Source organism: Oncorhynchus gorbuscha, linkage group LG21, assembly GCF_021184085.1.
Source record: "Oncorhynchus gorbuscha isolate QuinsamMale2020 ecotype Even-year linkage group LG21, OgorEven_v1.0, whole genome shotgun sequence".
Taxonomy (NCBI): domain Eukaryota; kingdom Metazoa; phylum Chordata; class Actinopteri; order Salmoniformes; family Salmonidae; genus Oncorhynchus; species Oncorhynchus gorbuscha.
The window spans coordinates 13,800,983-13,820,272 of NC_060193.1; the positions used below are offsets into that span (position 1 = coordinate 13,800,983).

A 19,290-nucleotide genomic window follows, 5' to 3' on the forward strand; every position below is an offset into this window, starting at 1 on the left:
TAGAACAATCACCACCAGCAGTAGAATCATCAACAGCAGCACCAGCAGTAGAACAATCACCACCAACAGAATCATCACCATCAACACCAGCAGAAGAATCATCACCACCCCCACCGGCAGTAGAATCATCACCACCAGCAGTAGAATCACCACAAGCAGTGGAATCATAACCATCCCCACCAGCAGTAGAACCATCACCACCAACAGAATCATCACCATCACCACCAGCAGTAGAATCATCACCATCACCACCAGCAGTAGAATCATCAACATCGCCACCAGCAGTAGAATCATCAACATCGCCACCAGCAGTAGAACCATCACCATCACCACCAGCAGTAGAATCATCAACATCGCCACCAGCAGTAGAATCATCAACATCGCCACCAGAAGTAGAATCATCACCATCACCACCAGCAGTAGAATCATCAACATCGCCACCAGCAGTAGAATCATCAACATCGCCACCAGCAGTAGAATCATCACCATCACCACCAGCAGTAGAATCATCAACATCGCCACCAACAGTAGAATCATCAACATCGCCACCAGCAGTAGAATCATCATCATCACCACCAGCAGTAGAATCATCAACATCGCCACCAGCAGTAGAATCATCAACATCGCCACCAGCAGTAGAATCATCACCATCACCACCAGCAGTAGAATCATCAACATCGCCACCAGCAGTAGAATCATCAACATCGCCACCAGCAGTAGAATCATCATCATCACCACCAGCAGTAGAATCAACACCACCAGCAGTAGAATCATCACCACCAGCAGTAGAATCATCAACATCGCCACCAGCAGTAGAATCATCACCACCAGCAGTAGAATCATCACCAACATCAGTAGAATCATCATCATCACCACCAGCAGTAGAATCATCACCACCAGCAGTAGAATCATCACCAACATCAGTAGAATCATCATCATCACCACCAGCAGTAGAATCATCACCACCAGCAGTAGAATCATCACCAACATCAGTAGAATCATCATCATCACCACCAGCAGTAGAATCATCACCACCAGCAGTAGAATCATCACCAACATCAGTAGAATCATCAACATCACCACCAGCAGTAGATTCATCATCATCACCACCAGCAGTAGATTCATCATCATCACCACCAGTAGTAGAATCATCATCATCATCAACAAAATTGAACAATAACATGGGGCCCATAGTAGTAGTGCACTATACAGGGAATGGGGGGAAAGTATCCTGCCTCTACAAGTATCCTGCCTCTATTGTATTGTGTTTTGGAGAAAATGGGGGTCATGTTAGCAGTAACTGCATAAAGTTACTGTGAAACCAGGGTAAATACAAGCATTTTCTCTCAGTTCCACGCAATGAGCAGTTACTGACTTTTTGCTTGGTAGGGCAGCACAGTTCTATGCACTATGTCAGTGTGTATCTTATTTTCCTGAACCAGCAAATCTTACCAGTGTACAAAGAGGACAGACAATTCTTGTAGTTCAGACTTGTGTTCTTATTGTATTACTGTGTTGTTGTCTCTCCCTCTCTTCTCCCAACACATCATCTCTCAACACCTCATCTCTATCTTCTCTCTTCTCTCTTCTCCCAACACCTCATCTCTCTCTTCTCTCAACACCTCATCTCTCTCTCTTCTCCCAACACCTCATCTCTCTCTTCTCTCTTCTCCCAACACCTCATCTCTCTCTTCTCCCAACACCTCATCTCTCATCTTCCAACACCTCATCTCTCTCTTCTCCCAACACCTCATCTCTCAACACCTCATCTCTCTTCTCTCTTCTCCCAACACCTCATCTCTCTCTTCTCTCAACACCTCATCTCTCTCTCTTCTCCCAACACCTCATCTCTATATTCTCTCAACACCTCATCTCTCTCTTCTCTCTTCTCCCAACACCTCATCTCTCTCTTCTCCCAACACCTCATCTCTCTCTTCTCCCAACACCTCATCTCTCTCTCTTCTCCCAACACCTCATCTCTATATTCTCTCAACACCTCATCTCTCTCTTCTCTCTTCTCCCAACACCTCATCTCTCTCGTCTCTCATCTCTATATTCTCTCAACACCTCATCTCTCTCTTCTCTCGTCTTCCAACACCTCATCTCTCTCGTCTTCCAACACCTCATCTCTCTCTTCTCTCAACACCTCATCTCTCTCTCTTCTCAACACCTCATCTCTCTCTCTTCTCCCAACACCTCATCTCTCTCTTCTCTTTTCTCCCAACACCTCATCTCTCTCTTCTCTCAACACCTCATCTCTCTCTTCTCTCAACACCTCATCTCTCTCTTCTCTCAACACTTCATCTCTCTCTTCTCTCAACACCTCATCTCTCTCTTCTCTCAACACCTCATCTCTCTCTTCTCTCTTCTCTCTTCTCCCAACACCTCATCTCTCTCTTCTCTCTTCTCTCAACACCTCATCTCTCTCTTCTCCAAACACCTCATCTCTCTCTTCTCTCATCTCTATATTCTCTCAACACCTCATCTCTCTCTTCTCTCTTTTCCCAACACCTCATCTCTCTATTCTCTCTTTTCCCAACACCTCATCTCTCTCTTCTCTCTTTTCCCAACACATCATCTCTCTCTTCTCTCTTTTCCCAACACCTCATCTCTCTCTTCTCTCAACACCTCATCTCTCTCTTCTCCCAACACCTCATCTCTCAACACCTCATCTCTCTCTTCTCTCAACACCTCATCTCTCTCTTCTCCTCTTGAACCCAGTTCTGTTTATGATGTTTATGCTATCCATGCAAAACTGTCTGTCACAAATAGTTCACAGTGCCATTGTCTACACCCCATCTCTTTACCTGTATCATTTGCATATGACTGTGTTTCATACAGGCCCATGAAAATCATGAATGTATATTTAAAGTGACTATGCATATATGATACACAGAGAGTAGCAGCAGTGTGAAAAATAGGGGTTGGGGGGGCACACAATGCAAATAGTCCAGGTAGCCATTTGATTACCTGTTCAGGAGTCTTATTGCTTGGGGGTAAAAACTGTTGAGAAGCCTTTTTGTCCTAGACTTGGCACTCTGGTACCACTGTAGAGAGAACAGTCTATGACTGCATTGCTTGCACCAGCATTGCTTGCTGTTTGGGGTTTTTAGGCTGGGTTTCTTTACAGCACTTTGATATATCAGCTGATGTAAGAAGGGCTATATAAATACATTTGATTTAATGACTGGGGTGGATGGGGTCTTTGAACATTTTTAGGGCCTTCCTCTGACACCGCCTGGTGTAGAGGGCTTGGATGGCAGGCAGCTTAGCCCCAGTGATGTACTGGTCCGTACGCACTACCCTCTGTAGTGCCTTGAGGTCAGAGGCCAAGAAATTGCCGTACCAGGCAGTGATGCAACCAGATCGGATGCTCTCGATTTTGCAGCTGTAGAACCTTTAGATCTGTACCTAGGGGAAACGTCACCCCGGACCTACACAGAAAAAGGATGAGCTTATTTTGCACAACTAAACTGCGTAACAGATAAAAGGTGTAGTTTGCCGTCCTAATCGAGAACTGTAGAGCCTGGTGACACAACAGATAAGAAGAAAATGTCAGAAAGATTGTTTTTTTTAAAGCAAGAATAGTTTCTCTAAATATTGACAGACAATACCATGGAACTGTTAAATTAGCCTCTGATGCAAATGGCTGTTGAAATGTTTGACGACAGTCCGCTCATTTGACTGTGGCTGCCATGTTTTACATAGGACTAAAAGACACTCTGGGGTGAAGTTTCCCCCAGGTGCAATAAAGATCTTGGATCAGCTTCCTCTCCCTCAATCGTGACCTTAACCATTACTCACGATCAGTGCCTAGGGCAAACCCCAACTTCAACTCATTTTATGGGTTAAGTTTAGGCAATATGTTTAAGGTCGGGGTTAGGTTAAGTTTAGAGTTTGGGTTGGATTAGACTGGAAACCTTTAATCGTAAGCCACAATTTACATCCTGCCTTTTTTATTTTACGCTTTCCTCCCCAATTGGTAGTTACAGTCTTGTCCCATCGTTGGAACTTCTGTACGGACTTGGGAGAGGCGACGGTCAAGAGCCAGGAATTAATAAAAATATGTACATAAAAATATATGAATGAGCAATGGCCGAACGGCATAGGCAAGATGCAGTAGAAGGTATAGAGTACAGTATATGCATATGAGATGGGTAATGTAGGGTATGTAAACATATAAAAGTGGCATTGTTTAAAGTGGCTAGTGATACATTTGTTACATTAAGATGGCAAGATGCAGTAGATGGTTCAGAGTACAGTATATACATATGAGATGGGTAATGTAGGGCATGTAAACATATAAAAGTGGCATTGTTTAAAGTGGCTAGTGATACATTTATTAAATCAAGATGGCATGATGCAGTAGATGGTACAGAGTACAGAATTTACATATGAGATGAGTAATGTAGGGTATGTAAACATTATATAAAGTGGCATTGTTTAAAGTGGCTGGTGATACAGTCATTACATACATTTTTCATTATTAAAGTGGCTACAGATGATTCAGTATGTTGGCAACAGCCACTAAATGTTAGTGATGGCTGTTAAACAGTCTGGCCTTGAGATAGAAGCTGTTTTTCAGAAGGGACATGAACAGTCAAAAAAATGCAAAAGGCTAACATGCAAAAGACTAACATGCAAAAGGCTAACACTACTCCTTTCACTATCTCTGTTATCTCTGTTATCTCTGTTGTGGTGGTACAGAGAATGGTGGTGTGTTCTTTAACACACTAAAACATGTGATAAACACAGAGATGAATAGGTGTACTGGCAACAACTTTATTCTGACAGGGATTATAGACAGTGCTCCATTCAGAGAGAGATTCGGATGAACAGAGACTCCACAGAACTACATCAGGTAAGGACATTTCACCAGTACAGAGGAAAGCTAGCAAGTTTTCTTTACAAAAGTGATAACCACATAATTCATCAAATGTATCATATGTATCAAAATGTAAAATGTATCATATGTATCAGTATGTTGGCAACAGCCACTTTTAAGGGTGATGAGGATGAAACAATCATGTCTAAATGTATTCACCTTTGGTCTGTAGGTACAAGAGGTCTGTTATTATGTCATGGACAAGAAGGTGCTGGTCCTGTTTCTCTCTGGTCAGTGTCTTTATCAAGGTTTTGTTTTTAAATCCAGATTTGAGATTTTAAGTGGAAAACATTTATCTGGCAGAATTTTCCATTTACAAGTATATTCACATATTGCGCTGGAATGGATATCTACAGGCTATAGTAGTTAGAAAATATAATCATTTGTTTGGTAAAAACATTTATATGTATAGGTATGCTGGTCAAAAAGTGAGCTGTTTGTTTGTCAGCGTCACACTGCATGGAGAGCACACCATGGCGCAAAGCTCAATTGCAAGCCTGTTTATTCTTCTAACATTGCAAGACAGTCAAGTTTGATATCAAGATGTGACGTAGAATGTATTTATTAACTGTATCGAATTTGCATCGGGGATTTGGGTCCGATAGAAAAAACAGCCCACTCCTCTCGTAAAGGTCGTTATTGAACCAGTACTTCCAACATGTAGATAATGTTCCTCACATAGACACTATAGTGAAAATATGAATGAGATAATGGACTTCTCCACAGAGCTCTACACTCTCTCCTCATGCCTTGCTCATGAGTACCACTTTGTGAACATGAATAAGACCTGGACTGAAGCACAGAGATTCTGCAGAGAGAGGTTCACTGACCTGGCTACCATAGAAAACATGGAGGATATGAACAGACTGATCAACACTGTAGACAGTGGTTATAATGGATCAGCCTGGATAGGGCTGCAGAGGGGAGAGTGGCAGTGGTCTCTGGCAGACAGAGATTACAGTCAGGGATATGTCAACTGGGAAGAGACCGAACCCAATAATGCCGGAGGGAAGGAGGACTGTGTATTTATGAGACGCAGTGGTCAATGGAATGATGCCTCGTGTAACTCACAACATTTCTTCATCTGCAATGGTGGTAAGTAACCCTATTAGGAACACTGGCTCTTTCCATGACAGACTGACCAGGTGAATCCAGGTGAAAGCTATGATCCCTTATTGATGTCAATGGTAAAAATCCACGTCAATCGTTGTAGCTGAAGGGGAGGAGACAGGATAAAGAAGGATGTTTAAAGCCTTGAGACAGTTGAGGCATGGATTGTGTATGTGTGCCATTCACAGGGTGAACGGGAAAGACAAAAAATGTAAGTGCCTTTGAACAGGGTCTGGTAGTAGGTGCCAGGTGTCAAGAACCGTGACGCTGCTGGATTATTATTGCTCAACCGTTTCCCATGTGTATCAAGAATGGTCCACCGCCCAAAGGACATCCAGCCAACTTGACACAACTGTGGGATGCATTGGAATCCCTGTTGAATGCTTTCGACACCTGCTCAAAAAAATAAAGGGAACACTTAAACAACACAATGTAACTCCAAGTCAATCACACTTCTGTGAAATCAAACTGTCCACTTAGGAAGCAACACTGATTGACAATAACTTTCACATGCTATTGTGCGAATGGAATAGACAACAGGTGGAAACTATAGGCAATTAACAAGACACTCCCAATAAAGGAGTGGTTCTGCAGGTGGTGACCAGACCACTTCTCAGTTCCTATGCTTCCTGGCTGATGTTTTGGTCACTTTTGAATGCTGGCGGTGCTTTCACTCTAGTGGTAGCATGAGACGGAGTCTACAACCCACACAAGTGGCTCAGGTAGGTAGTGCAGCTCATCCAGGATGGCACGTCAATGTGAGCTGTGGCAAGAAGGTTTGCTGTGTCTGTCAGCGTAGTGTCCAGAGCATGGAGGCGCTACCAGGAGACAGGCCAGTACATCAGGAGATGTGGAGGAGGCCGTAGGAGGGCAACAACCCAGCAGCACGACCGCTACCTCTGCCTTTGTGCAAGGAGGAGCAGGAGGAGCACTGCCAGAGCCCTGCAAAATGACCTCCAGCAGGCCACAAATGTGCATGTGTCTGCTCAAACGGTCAGAAACAGACTCCATGAGGGTGGTATGAGGGTCCGACATCCAAAGGTGGGGGTTGTGCTTACAGCCCAACACCGTGCAGGACGTTTGGCATTTGCCAGAGAACACCAAGATTGGCAAATTCGCCACTGGCACCCTGTGCTCTTCACAGATGAAAGCAGGTTCACACTGAGCACATGTGACAGACGTGACAGTCTGGAGACGCCGTGGAGAACATTCTGCTGCCTGCAACATCCTCCAGCATGACCAGTTTGGCGGTGGGTCAGTGATGGTGTGGGGTGACATTACATTGGGGGGCCGCACAGCCCTGCATGTGCTCGCCAGAGGTAGCCTGACTGCCATTAGGTACCGAGATGAGATCCTCAGACCCCTTGTGAGACCATATGCTGGTGCGATTGGCCCTGGGTTCCTCCTAATGCAAGACAATGCTAGACCTCATGTGGCTGGAGTGTGTCAGCAGTTCCTGCAAGAGGAAGGCATTGATGCTATGGACTGGCCCGCCTGTTCCCCAGACCTGAATCCAATTGAGCACATCTAGGACATCATGTCTCGCTCCATCCACCAACGCCACGTTGCACCACAGACTGTCCAGGAGTTGGCGGATGCCTAGTCCAGGTCTGGGAGGAGATCCCTCAGGAGACCATCCGCCACCTCATCAGGAGCATGCCCAGGCGTTGTAGGGAGGTCATACAGGCACGTGGAGGCCACACACACTACTGAGCCTCTTTTTGACTTGTTTCTAAGGACATTACATCAACGTTGGATCAGTAGTCTGGTTTTCCACTTTAATTTTGAGTGTGACTCCAAATCCAGACCTCCATGGGTTGATAAATTTGATTTCCATTGATCATTTTTGTGTGATTTTGTTGTGAGCACATTCAACTATGTAAAGAAAAAAGTATTTAATAAGAATATTTAATTCATTCAGATCTAGGATGTGTTATTTTAGTGTTCCCTTTATTTTTTGGAGCAGTGTGAAATACATGTATATCAAAATATTCATCAAATATCTGTTGATCAAGGAAATACAATACTGTAGTAGTTCCATCAGAATAACACCCAATCTGACTTAATGTCATTCTTACATTACAGTGAAAAATTCTAAGGAGTCTTTCCATTTCATTAATGAGACTAAAACGTGGCACGAGGCGCAGAGTTACTGCAGGAAGTACTACACAGACCTGGCCAGTGTGAGGAACCAGACTCAGACCCATGAGGTAGTGACAGTGGCTGCTGCTAATGAATTTTGGATCGGCCTGTTCAGAGACTCCTGGAAGTGGTCGGCCGGAAGTAACTCCTCATTCACATACTGGATAAAGGAAAAGCCCAACAATTCCAAAGGAACTCAGAACTGTGCCTCGACAAGGTTGAATAACTTGGGAAGATGGGATGATATGCAGTGTTACATAAACAGTCCCTTCATTTGCTACGGTGGTGAGTCATGCTCCTTTTTTATCACATTCATCCTCAGGTCACAAACACTGCTGAGAAGGATCTGCGTCTGTGTCTCTGTCCATGTGTGGTCCTAGGGCTCAGATCCTCTGGGAGATGAGAGGGACATGGAGAGAAAGGGAGAGGAAATCAGTGGGAGAATACTTCAATTCATCCAGGACACCAGATAAGACAGGAGAATTTCGCCAGATAGGACAGACTGACCCTAGCCCCCCCAGCACATAGATTATTTCAGGATAGATACTGGTTACTGAGATAGGACCAACTAGGCAGGATATAACCCCACCTACTTTACCAAAGCACAGCCCCCCCCCCACCACCACCAACAGAGGGATATCAACAGACCACCAACCTACTACCCTGAGACAAGGCCGAGTATAGCCCACAAAGATCTCCCCACATCAAAAGACCGAGGGGGAGAAAAACCAGACAGGACAGTCATGTCAGTGACTCAACCCACTCAAGTCAAGTATAGACTTAAATGTTTAGACCGAGTCTGCGTCTCTCACATGGATCGGCAGGCCATTCCATAAAAATGTTGCTTTATAAGAGAAAGCCCTGCCTTCTGCTCTTTGCTTTGAAATTCTAGGGACAATGAGGAGGCCGGCGTCTTGTATAGGTACATGCGGCTGTCTCTTTGTCTCCGTCTATCTCTGTTAGCTCCAGTGAAGACACAGCAGGTGGTGAGAGTGAAGCTGACCCCAAAGGACCAGAACATGGACCTGACTGATCCTGCCACTCAGGAGGTCATCTTGCAGCAGGTGAATTTCACCTTCTCTTCCTCGTTGAAACCAGTTTAGTACAAGTGATAAAGGCTTACTGCAGTATCTGGCCATAATATATACCATTGACTATAGATGTAGTACCTGTCATCTATAATGACCATTACAACTACAGTACATTTAAAACATATTATGCTATTGTTCATAATGTTTATTACCGCCTATGACTGATGCTATAATTTCTTATGTAGCTGTTATAAAGGCTTTATGAATGAGGAATACAGTAAAGTGTTAGCCAGTACTGGCTGCATAGTTGGTAGACTAGTCAGACTAGTTTGTGTTCCAGATAAGGAAAGAGCTGAGGGAGAAGGGGATTTCTGATGACGTCAAACTGAGATGGAAGGAGCAGACCGATGGAAAGATCTTCCACAAGGAAGAAAAGAAGAATTAAAGAGGAGAAACTCAACCGATATTAAGCTGGAACTGTAAATACCATTACAGTAGAGACTATGGGGACTTTTCTGACCAACATCTCATTGACAGCCCGACTAATCAAAACCCTGAAAACTAACCCTTACCGTGTCCCTAACGTTAACCAACCCCCTAACCCTAACCTTAAGTAACCCCCTAACCCTGACCTTAACCCTAACCAACCCTCTAACCCTGACCTTTACCAAACCCCTAACCCTAACCTTAACCAACTCCCTAACCCTAACCTTAACTAACCAACTAACCCTGACCTTAAGTAACCCCCTAACCCTGACCTTAACCCTAACCAACCCTCTAACCCTGACCTTAACCAAACCCCTAACCCTAACCTTAACCAACCCCCTAACCCTAACCTTAACTAACCCCCTAACCCTGACCTTAACCCTAACCAACCCTCTAACCCTGACCTTAACCAAACCCCTAACCCTAACCTTATCCAACTCCCTAACCCTGACCTTAACCCTAACCTTAACCAATCCCTTAACCCTAACCTTAACCTCAGTTTAACCATGTAGAAATTAAATATAGTCGTTCAAGTACCCTTCGTTTCTCCCAACTTTTATATATTAAAATAAAAACGTATATTCTTTGAATCCTGTTCTTTATACTCAGTAGCCAACAACCGTTACATATTAATACTGTCAAATTGCATCTGGATTGTTTTCACACTTATTGTTCAAACTATAATTCCAAGAAATATCTAAAAGTTTCAGCTTTCTTGTTATTGATTCAATAATAATAATAATTATTATTTTTCTTGTTGTTTCTAACTGTAAACAACTACTGTACCTTAACATGAAAGAGTGAGTTTGAATTTACATTGTCGGTTAAAGGGGAAATAGCTGTATCTCTGTGTTTATTCTGTCGTTTTTTTCAGGTAGGTTTAACATAACAGTCCCCACAGGGAGAATATGTAAATGGTTGATTTTAAATCTAATTTGTTGATCAGTTGATTGATTGATTGCTTTATTATGTGATTGATTATGTATTGAATAATTATGGGATTTTAATATGTTTTACAGCATTAAATATTATTTCATTGATAAGGTTTTACTGTGTATGTTTTTCTTCCTAGGATACACATGTGAAGTCATATAATCTACAGTTTACCTTGTGCATCTGTTGCCCTTGTTACACATTCAATGACTGGCTATATTTAGAAAATGTAACATTTAAGGAGAAATGACCTGATAATACAATTGTTTCTGACATGCAAGAAAACAGAATATATTCTATTCTATTCAAGACATTTCATTACCTAGATCCTGATGATGTAGGACACTGTTGTGAAATTCATTCCATGGAGAGTTTTCACTCTTCCCTTGTAATTGATTCATCAATTAATGTCACTGATTAATTAGGATCTCCCCTCACCTGGTTGTCTAGGTCACAAATTGAAAGGAAAAAACAAAAAACCAGCAGACATTCGGCCCTCCATGGATTGAGTTTGGCACCCATGATCTGGTAGGCATTCTATTCATTGCGATGATCTAGGACCGGTTAGTCAAGTTTGGGTAAGGAAAAAGATAACTATTTCAGGAACCTTCCTGAAGAATAGGCAACACACACAGAGAGACTCTCGATAGAGAGACAGAGAAAGAGAGAGAGAGAGAGAGAGAGGAAGAAAGAGGTGAGGAGATCATGGTTTCTGCTTTTAATACCGAGGTTGACAAACTGTAGAAAATATTTATAACACTGGATTATTTGAAGAGTTAAACTTACTTTAAAACTTGAGTTATAGTTACTATTATTTCTGTGTTCAAGAAGAGGTCAGATTGTCTGCTGGACCAGATGAATGGTGAGATTAAGATATAGAAGTAACACATTATAACTGCCATATTCCAATGAAATATTTATGAATAGTTTGTAAATCGTTCATAAATTGTTCATCATTATAGCTATTACAAAGAGAAAAAAAACCCTAATGGACCTATAAACCCATTGATATTATCTTTATGACTGAAATGGGGAAAATGTATATGTCGTCGGATATGCCCTTGAATTCTTCAGCGAGCGGTGTGATCATCTTTCAGTTCCAGCCAGGTGAGTCTGTCTGTGTCCCAATAACACCATATTCCCTGTATAGTGCACTACCTTCAAACGGAACCCTATGGGCCCTGGTAGTGCAGTAAAACAGGGATTAAGATTCATTTTGAGAGGCAGCCATACACACTCGCAATGATTTGCTTAAAGGCGCACTCTAGATTTTCACAGCGATTTTTAAGCCATTTAAATGAATGATAAATACTAATTGAATAAATTATAAATTACAGTTCAATTAAATTTGAGGGTGGTTATATTTCCCTAGTGTCATCCCTCATCTTTTTAGGAAACCAAGAGGCAGGGCTGCCATTTTGTTGCTGTTTGAATTACAGAGTGGGGATTTAAATCATGAATGCGATATCAAACGTACAGCTATGGAATAAATTGATGTTTAGATTATGATTGAATTTAAGGGTTCATGGTTTCCGTTCAGGTCTGTTGGGTTTCAATTGAACAGAAAGAAAAAGAAAGAAAGAAAGAAGTTTAAAAGGAAAAGAACAATAGGGTAGAGGAGATGGAGGAGGAAAATAGATAAATGTCATAAAAAGGAGGACAGGCAAATGAGGGATGGATGTGTGAGCGACATCGAGAGCAGCAAAGTGGAAGAAGAAGGGCAAAAGAGAGAGAAAGAGAGGGAGGGAGAGACGCAGTCAGCCAGACTAACATAAAACAACTTGAAAGACAGGTAAGCTACTTTTAAAAAAAACTTCTAACAGTTTTAACAGTTGTTGATATTTTAGAACTGATAGCCGTGATCTTGGTGTCACGCCCTGGTCGAAGTATTTTGTGTTTATCTTCATGTTTGGGTCAGGCCAGGGTGTGGCATGGGGTTTTTGTATTGTGATGTGTTTTGTCTTGGGGTTTTGGTATGTATTGGGATTGTAGCTAGTGGGGTGATCTAGCAAAGTCTATGGCTGTCTGGAGTGGTTCTCAATCAGAGGCAGGTGTTTATCGTTGTCTCTGATTGGGAACCATATTTAGGCAGCCATATTCTTTGGTTGGTTGGTTGGTTGGTTTGTGGGTGATTGTGCTTAGTGTCCTTATTCCTGGCTGTGTTAGTTTTCACTAGTATAGGCTGTTTCGGTTTTCGTTACATTCTTTGTTTTGTAGTGTTTGTATTTTAGATTTGTGTTATGTTTTTTTGTTCATTAAACATGGATCGCAATCTACACGCTGCGTTTTGGTCCGACTCTCCTTCACCACACCTAGAAAACCGCTACACTTGGTATCAAAGGAAGTCATCTGTTCATGCTCTCTTCCCAGTGTAGCCTGGTGTCACTACGGGAACATAGACAAGGTAAGATACCCAGATGTAAACGTTTATTTAGGCCTAAAATATGATTTGAAATGTGGAAACGGCTTTTCGTATCATTTGTTTTTTTGTCATTTGTGTTACATATTATTTGAACTGTAGTTTTTGTTCATTTGTTTACAATTCTCCTCATCCACATATTGGTCTTTGACAGAGAGAGTAAGAGAGAATAAGAGGGTGAGAGAGACCTCGGCCTAAACATCAGCACCACAGGTAACTTACACAAAGCTGTGAACAGTCTGAGAGACAAGGCAAGAAGGGCCTTCTATGCCATCAAAAGGAACATACAATTAGATTTAGGATCTGGCTAAAATACTTAAATCAGTTATAGTGTCACTACATATAGAACACATTGCCTTTTTATGGTTGTAAGTTCTGGGGTCCACACACCAACCCAAAATTCACAAAATGGGACAAACACCAAATTGGAAAAATATCCTCCTGGTAAGCATAAATGGTTACCATAGCAGAAGGGGTTAATGTTATAGCATTATGGTCTGGTTAGCACTGGTTGGCATATTAGACGTGGTTATAGCATTTGGGCCTGGTTAGCATTAGTAGTTATGGTTAGCATGATTTAGCACTGAGGATTATGTGTGGGGGGGGGGTTGTAGTTTTAATCTCTATCGATTTGGCAGAGAAGTTCCTCCCTTTCCACATGGATTTACAGTCAGTCATCCCAGGAAGACAACATCATGATTGTAAAATATCAAAGTTACTCAGAGAACCTGAATGGACTATGCCCCGACTCTGTCCCTCTTTTGTCCTTCAGTATCCCTGGCAACAAGGACGGGGATGCAGGATTGAACCACCATGCAAGACAACCCTTAAGGATACTTGGTGGTTGGGGGAAACAGGACTGGAGACATGAACAGGACTGGTGGTGGAGACAGGGAAGATGGAGACAAGGGAAGAGACGAGAGAGACAAGCCTGGAGCTGACAGATTTGTCCAGCAGCACAACAGACAATGCTGACTCTAGAGAATGTCTGATTGCAGAGGAAGAAGAGGATGGTGACAGCAAGAAAAGGAAGGACATCACAGTGAAAACATTTGGTATCAGGACTCACAGTAATGACATCAGAGATGAGGTCAGCGGAGATTCCAAGAGCCAATCAGTACACGGTGAGCCTCGTGTCTATAGAGTTGGGCGTGGCTAGGGTGGAGCTAGCTCCAGAACCACTCAAGGCCCAATTGCCTTTCAAAGAATCTCTGGAGCCCCACCCCCTGGTGATAACTATGGCACTGAATTCAAACCAGACACTGTGAAAATTCAATGTGGATGCAGTTGCTTGCGAACGTATTCACCCCCCTTGGCATTTTTCCTATTTTGTTGCCTTACAGCCTGGAATTACAATTCATTTTTTGTGAGTTTGTATCATTTGATTTACACAACATGCCTACCACTTTGAAGATTGTGAAACAAACTTGAGCATGCATTACTATTCACCCCCCTCCCCCAAAGTCAATACTTTGTAGAGCCACCTTTTCATACCACAGATTCTCAATTGGATTGAGGTCTGAGCTTTGACTAGGCCATTCCAAGACATTTAAATATTTCCCCTTAAACCACTTGAGTGTTGCTTTAGCAAAACCTCCGTCCCAGTCTCATATCTCTGGAAGACTGGAACAGGTTTCCCTCGTGAATTTCCCTGTATTTATGGCCATCCATCACTCTTTCAATTCTGACCAGTTTCCCATTCCCTGCCATTAAAAAAAAATCCCCACAGGTGTTTTCTTTTTTTATTTCAGCAATGGCATTTTTCTGGCCACACTTCCATAAATCCCAACTCTGTGGAGTGTATGGCTTAAAGTGGTCCTATGGAAAGACACTCCAATCTCTGCAATGGAGCTTTGCATCTCCATCAGGGCTATCTTTGGTCTCTTTGTTGCCTCTCTGATTCATGCCCTCCTTGCCTGGTCCGTGAGTTTTGGAGGGCGGCCCTCTCTTGGCAGGTTTGTTGGGGAGTCATATTCTTTTCATTTTTTAAAATAATGGATTTAATGGTGCTCCAAGGGATGTTCAAAGTTTGGGATATTTTTTTGTAACCCAACCCTGATCTGTACTTCTCCACAACTTTGGTGAGCTCCTTGGTCTTCGTGGTGCCCCTTGCTTAGTGGTGTTGCCTTTCAGAACAGGTGTATATATATACTGAGATCATGTGACAGATCATGTGACACTTAGATTGTACACAGGTGAACTTTATTTAACAAATTGTGACTTCTGAAGGTAATTGGTTGCACCTGATCTTATTTACGGGCTTCATAGCAAAGGGGGTGAATACATATGCACGCACCACTTTTCTGTTTTGAATTTTTGACATTTTTTGAAACATGTTCTTTTTTTCACTCCAATTCACCTATTGTGTATGTCCATTACATGAAAACCAAATAAAAATCCATCTAAATTACAGGTTGTAATGCCATAAAATTGGATAAATGCAAAGGGGATGAATACTTTTGCAAGGCACTGTAAATGCACTGCCAGTCCTGACGATGATGAATTAATCACAGACTTCAACAATGGCGCCTTGAAATGAAAAACAAATCCCTACAATCACAACTTTAATCTAGCCGTGATGGACTCCACAACAACCCTCTGCAGCCATAACCACGACAACAACACAACCCCTGACGACACTTCCAGATCAGCTAATTCCATCCCTGTGAACCAATCAGACCCTGCACCTGACATCACATGAGACAACACTCCGCACCTCAGAGAGGGTGGACGGTCTTCACAGAAGAGTGTAGCAGAGGGGGTGTGCTGCTGCTACAGAGATGTACACAAGGCATTCATAAGGTGTGTATGATTTGGACATTTTAAATCCAGGGATGAAACCCTGGTCTCCGGTGGGGGGAAGCAGTAGCCTGTTACCCCTCGACCACAGCTCTCTGTAGGTGGAAGGAGGATGATTATAGCCACACAGAAGTCTATGGTCAGCATCAGTCCAAGCTGGTGTCTCCTCCAGACATCTTATGAGAGAAAATAATGGAAACATTACCTTGGTGTCAATAACAGCGAAGGCTGAGTTAATTTGATACAATTGACGATTTCTATAAATAGGAAGAATAAACAAACAAATGTCCAACAATTACCATTTAAATCTTCCCAATGGAGACTAGGGTTCAATCAGTGTGTCCACCCTTCCCACTGTTTCTCCCACTAGCCAGTCTCCCCACTTGATTTTCTTTCTTACTTTATTTCAATAAAGGATATTAGGTGTTTATGTGGGTTGATACAATTACTTGCAGCAATTTGAAATTGTCATAAAGTGACACCGGAAGGTGGAGTCAATCACCACCTTCCGGAGACACCTGAAACCCCACCTTTCAGGTGTCTCCGGAAGGTGGTGATTGACACCTGAAACCCCACCTCTTTAAGGAATACCTAGGATAGGATAAGTAATCCTTCTCACCCCCCCCCTTTTAAGATTTAGATACACTATTGTAAAACTATTGTATTGACTGTTCCACTGGATGTCATAAGGTGAATGCACAAATTTGTAAGTCGCTCTGGATAAGAGCGTCTGCTAAATGACTTAAATGTAAATGTAAATAAATATGAAAAATAAACTCTGCACTAAATATCTATTTCAAATGTGTATAGTGTGTATAGTGTCGTTGGATTACGCTAGTGTGTGTTTATTTTTCATATTTATGACAATTTTAAATTGATCTACAACATGGAGGAGCTCTCTTGCTTGAAGTGTTGTGTATTAAATGTATCTTTATATGAATTATATTTCAATTCATATGGTTTTATCTAAATCTTTCTCTCTCTTTCCCTCCCTCCCCCTCTGTCCCTTTCTCTCTCCCTCTACAGGTAGCATTCTTCCAGTTTGTCTCTGTGTGTGTACATGGTGCAGCCCCTGTCCCTAGCCTGGGCCTTAATGGTGGGCATAGAGACCAGAGTGTCACACATTATCATCATAGATGACCACCATCAGTGGGTTGCCTTCCCAACAAGTCGAAAGAGATCGAATTAACCCCACTCCCCTCAATTCTGCTAGCAAACATGAAATCTTTGGACAATAAAATGGACAAGTTATTGGGAAGAATAAACTACCAACGAGACATTAGAAACTGTAACATCTTCTGCTTCACAGAGTCGTGGCTGAACGACAACTATATCAACATACAACTGGCTGGTTACACAATGTACCGGCAAGATAGAACAGCGGCGTCTGGTAAGACAAGGGGCAGCGGTCTATGTATTTTTGTAAACAACAGCTGGTGCATGATATCTAAGGAAGTCTCGAGCTATTATTCGCCTGAGGTAGAGTTTCTTGTGATAAACTGCAGGCCACGCTACGTACCGATAAGAGTTCTTATCTATATTCTTTGTAGCTGTTTGCATACCACCACAGTCCGTGGCTGGCACAAAGATAGCATTGATTGAGATGTATTCCCGCCATAAGCAAACAAGAAAATGCTCACCCAGAGGCGGCGCTCCTAGTAGCCGGGGACTTTAATGCAGGGAAACTTAAATCAGTTTTACCAAATTTCTATCAGCATGTTAAATGTGCAACCAGAGGGAAAGAACTCTGGACCACCTTTACTCCACACACAGAGACGCATACAAAGCTCTCCCTCGCCCTCCATTTGGCAAATCTGACCATAATTCCATCCTCCTGATTCCTATTTACAAGCAAAAATTAAAGCAGGAAGTACCAGTGACTCGCTCAATACGGAAGTGGTCAGATGAAGAAGATGCTAAGCTACAGGACTGTTTTGCTATCACAGACTGGAATATGTTCCGGGATTCCTCCAATGACATTGAGGAGTACACCACATCGATGACATTGTCCCCACAGTGACCGTACATACATACCCCAACCAGAAGCCATGGATTACAGGCAGCATCCGCACTGAGCTAAAGGCTAGAACTGCCGCTTCCAAGGAGCGGGACTCTAAACCGGAAGATTATAAGAAATCCCGCTACGCCCTCCGACGAGCCATCAAACAGTTAAATGGTCAATACAGTACTAAGATCGAGTCTACACCGGCTCTGATGCTTGTCAGATGTGGCAGGGCCTGCAAACCATTGCAGATTACAAAGGGAAGCACGGCCGAGAGCTGCCCAGTGACACAAGCCTACCAGACGAGCTAAACTACTTCTATGCTCGCTTTGAGTCAAATAACACTAAAACATGCATGAGAGCACCATCTGTACCGGAAGACTGTGTGATCACGCTCTCCGCAGCCGATGTGAGCAAGACCTTTACACAGGTCAACATTCACAAGGCCGCAGGGCCAGACAGATTACCAGGATGTGTACTGTGGGCATGCGCTGACCAACTAGCAAGTGTCTTCACTGACATTTTCAACCTCTCCCTGTCCAAGTCTGTAATACCAACATGTTTTAAGTAGACCACTATAGCGCCTGTGCTCAAGAACACTAAGGTAACCTGTCTAAATGACTACCGACCCGTAGCACTCACGTCTGTAGCCATGAAGTGCTTTGAAAGGCTGGTCATGGCTCACATCAACACCATCATCCCAGAAACCCTAGACCCACTCAAATTCGCATACCACCCCAACAGATCCACAGATGATGCAGTCTCTGTTGCACTCCACACTGCCCTTTCCCACCTGGACAAAAGGAACACCTATGTGAGAATGCTATTCATTGACTACTGCTCAGCCTTCAACACCATAGGGCCCTCAAAGCTCATCACTAAGCTAAGGACCCTGGGACCTCCCTCTGCAACTGGATGCTGGACTTCTTGACAGGCCGCCCCAGGTGGTAAGGGTAGGTAACAACACATCCGCCATGCTGATCCTCAAGACAGAGGCTCTTCAGGAGTGTGTGCTCAGCCCCCTCCTGTACTCCCTGTTCACTCATGACTGCACGGCCAGGCACGACTCCAACACCATCATTAAATTTGCCGATGACACAACAGTGGTAGGCCTGATCACCAACAACAATGAGAGCCTATAGGGAGGAGGTCAGAGACCTGGCCATGTGGTGCCTGGACAACAAACTCTCCCTCAACGTGATCAAGACAAAGGAGATGATTGTGGACTACAGGACAAAGAGGACCGAGCACACCCCATTCTCATCAACGGGGCTGCAGTGAAGCAGGTTGAGAGCTTCAAGATCCTTGATGTCCACATCACCAACAAACTAATATGATCCAAGTACACCAAGACAGTCGTGAAGCATCCTGACTGGTTGCATCATTGCCTGGTATAGCAACTGCTCGGCCTCTGACAGCAAGGCACTACAGAGGGTGCAAATACATCACTGGGGCCAAGCTTCCTGCATCCAGGACCTCTATA

The 19,290-nt window shown here is 43.2% G+C and overlaps 1 protein-coding gene and 1 long non-coding RNA gene across 4 annotated transcripts; both read left to right on the top strand.

Annotated features, from left to right (window-relative positions):
• The first annotated feature begins 4,704 nt into the window (after window positions 1–4,704).
• On the top strand, window positions 4,705–9,855 carry LOC124007793 (macrophage mannose receptor 1-like). 3 transcript variants are annotated; one of them, XR_006834009.1, is made up of 6 exons: window positions 4,705–4,861; window positions 5,058–5,115; window positions 5,612–5,980; window positions 8,081–8,422; window positions 9,030–9,201; window positions 9,509–9,555. XR_006834009.1 is itself a non-coding variant. In XM_046318557.1 (6 exons), the coding sequence occupies exons 1-6, from the start codon at window positions 4,832–4,834 to the stop codon at window positions 9,611–9,613; spliced, it is 1,017 nt and encodes a 338-aa protein (XP_046174513.1). In that variant the 5' UTR covers window positions 4,705–4,831; the 3' UTR covers window positions 9,614–9,855. The 3 variants fall into 3 exon arrangements, 2 of the variants coding, with proteins under 2 accessions (XP_046174513.1, XP_046174514.1); XM_046318557.1 differs by having other exon boundaries at window positions 9,101–9,201; window positions 9,497–9,855; XM_046318558.1 differs by having other exon boundaries at window positions 9,101–9,201; window positions 9,509–9,855.
• A 2,864-nt stretch (window positions 9,856–12,719) lies between these two features.
• Window positions 12,720–14,510, top strand: LOC124007803. Its single transcript, XR_006834013.1, has 3 exons — window positions 12,720–12,991; window positions 13,161–13,219; window positions 13,779–14,510. It is a non-coding gene; the product is annotated as an uncharacterized LOC124007803 (long non-coding RNA).
• The last annotated feature ends 4,780 nt before the right edge of the window (window positions 14,511–19,290 follow it).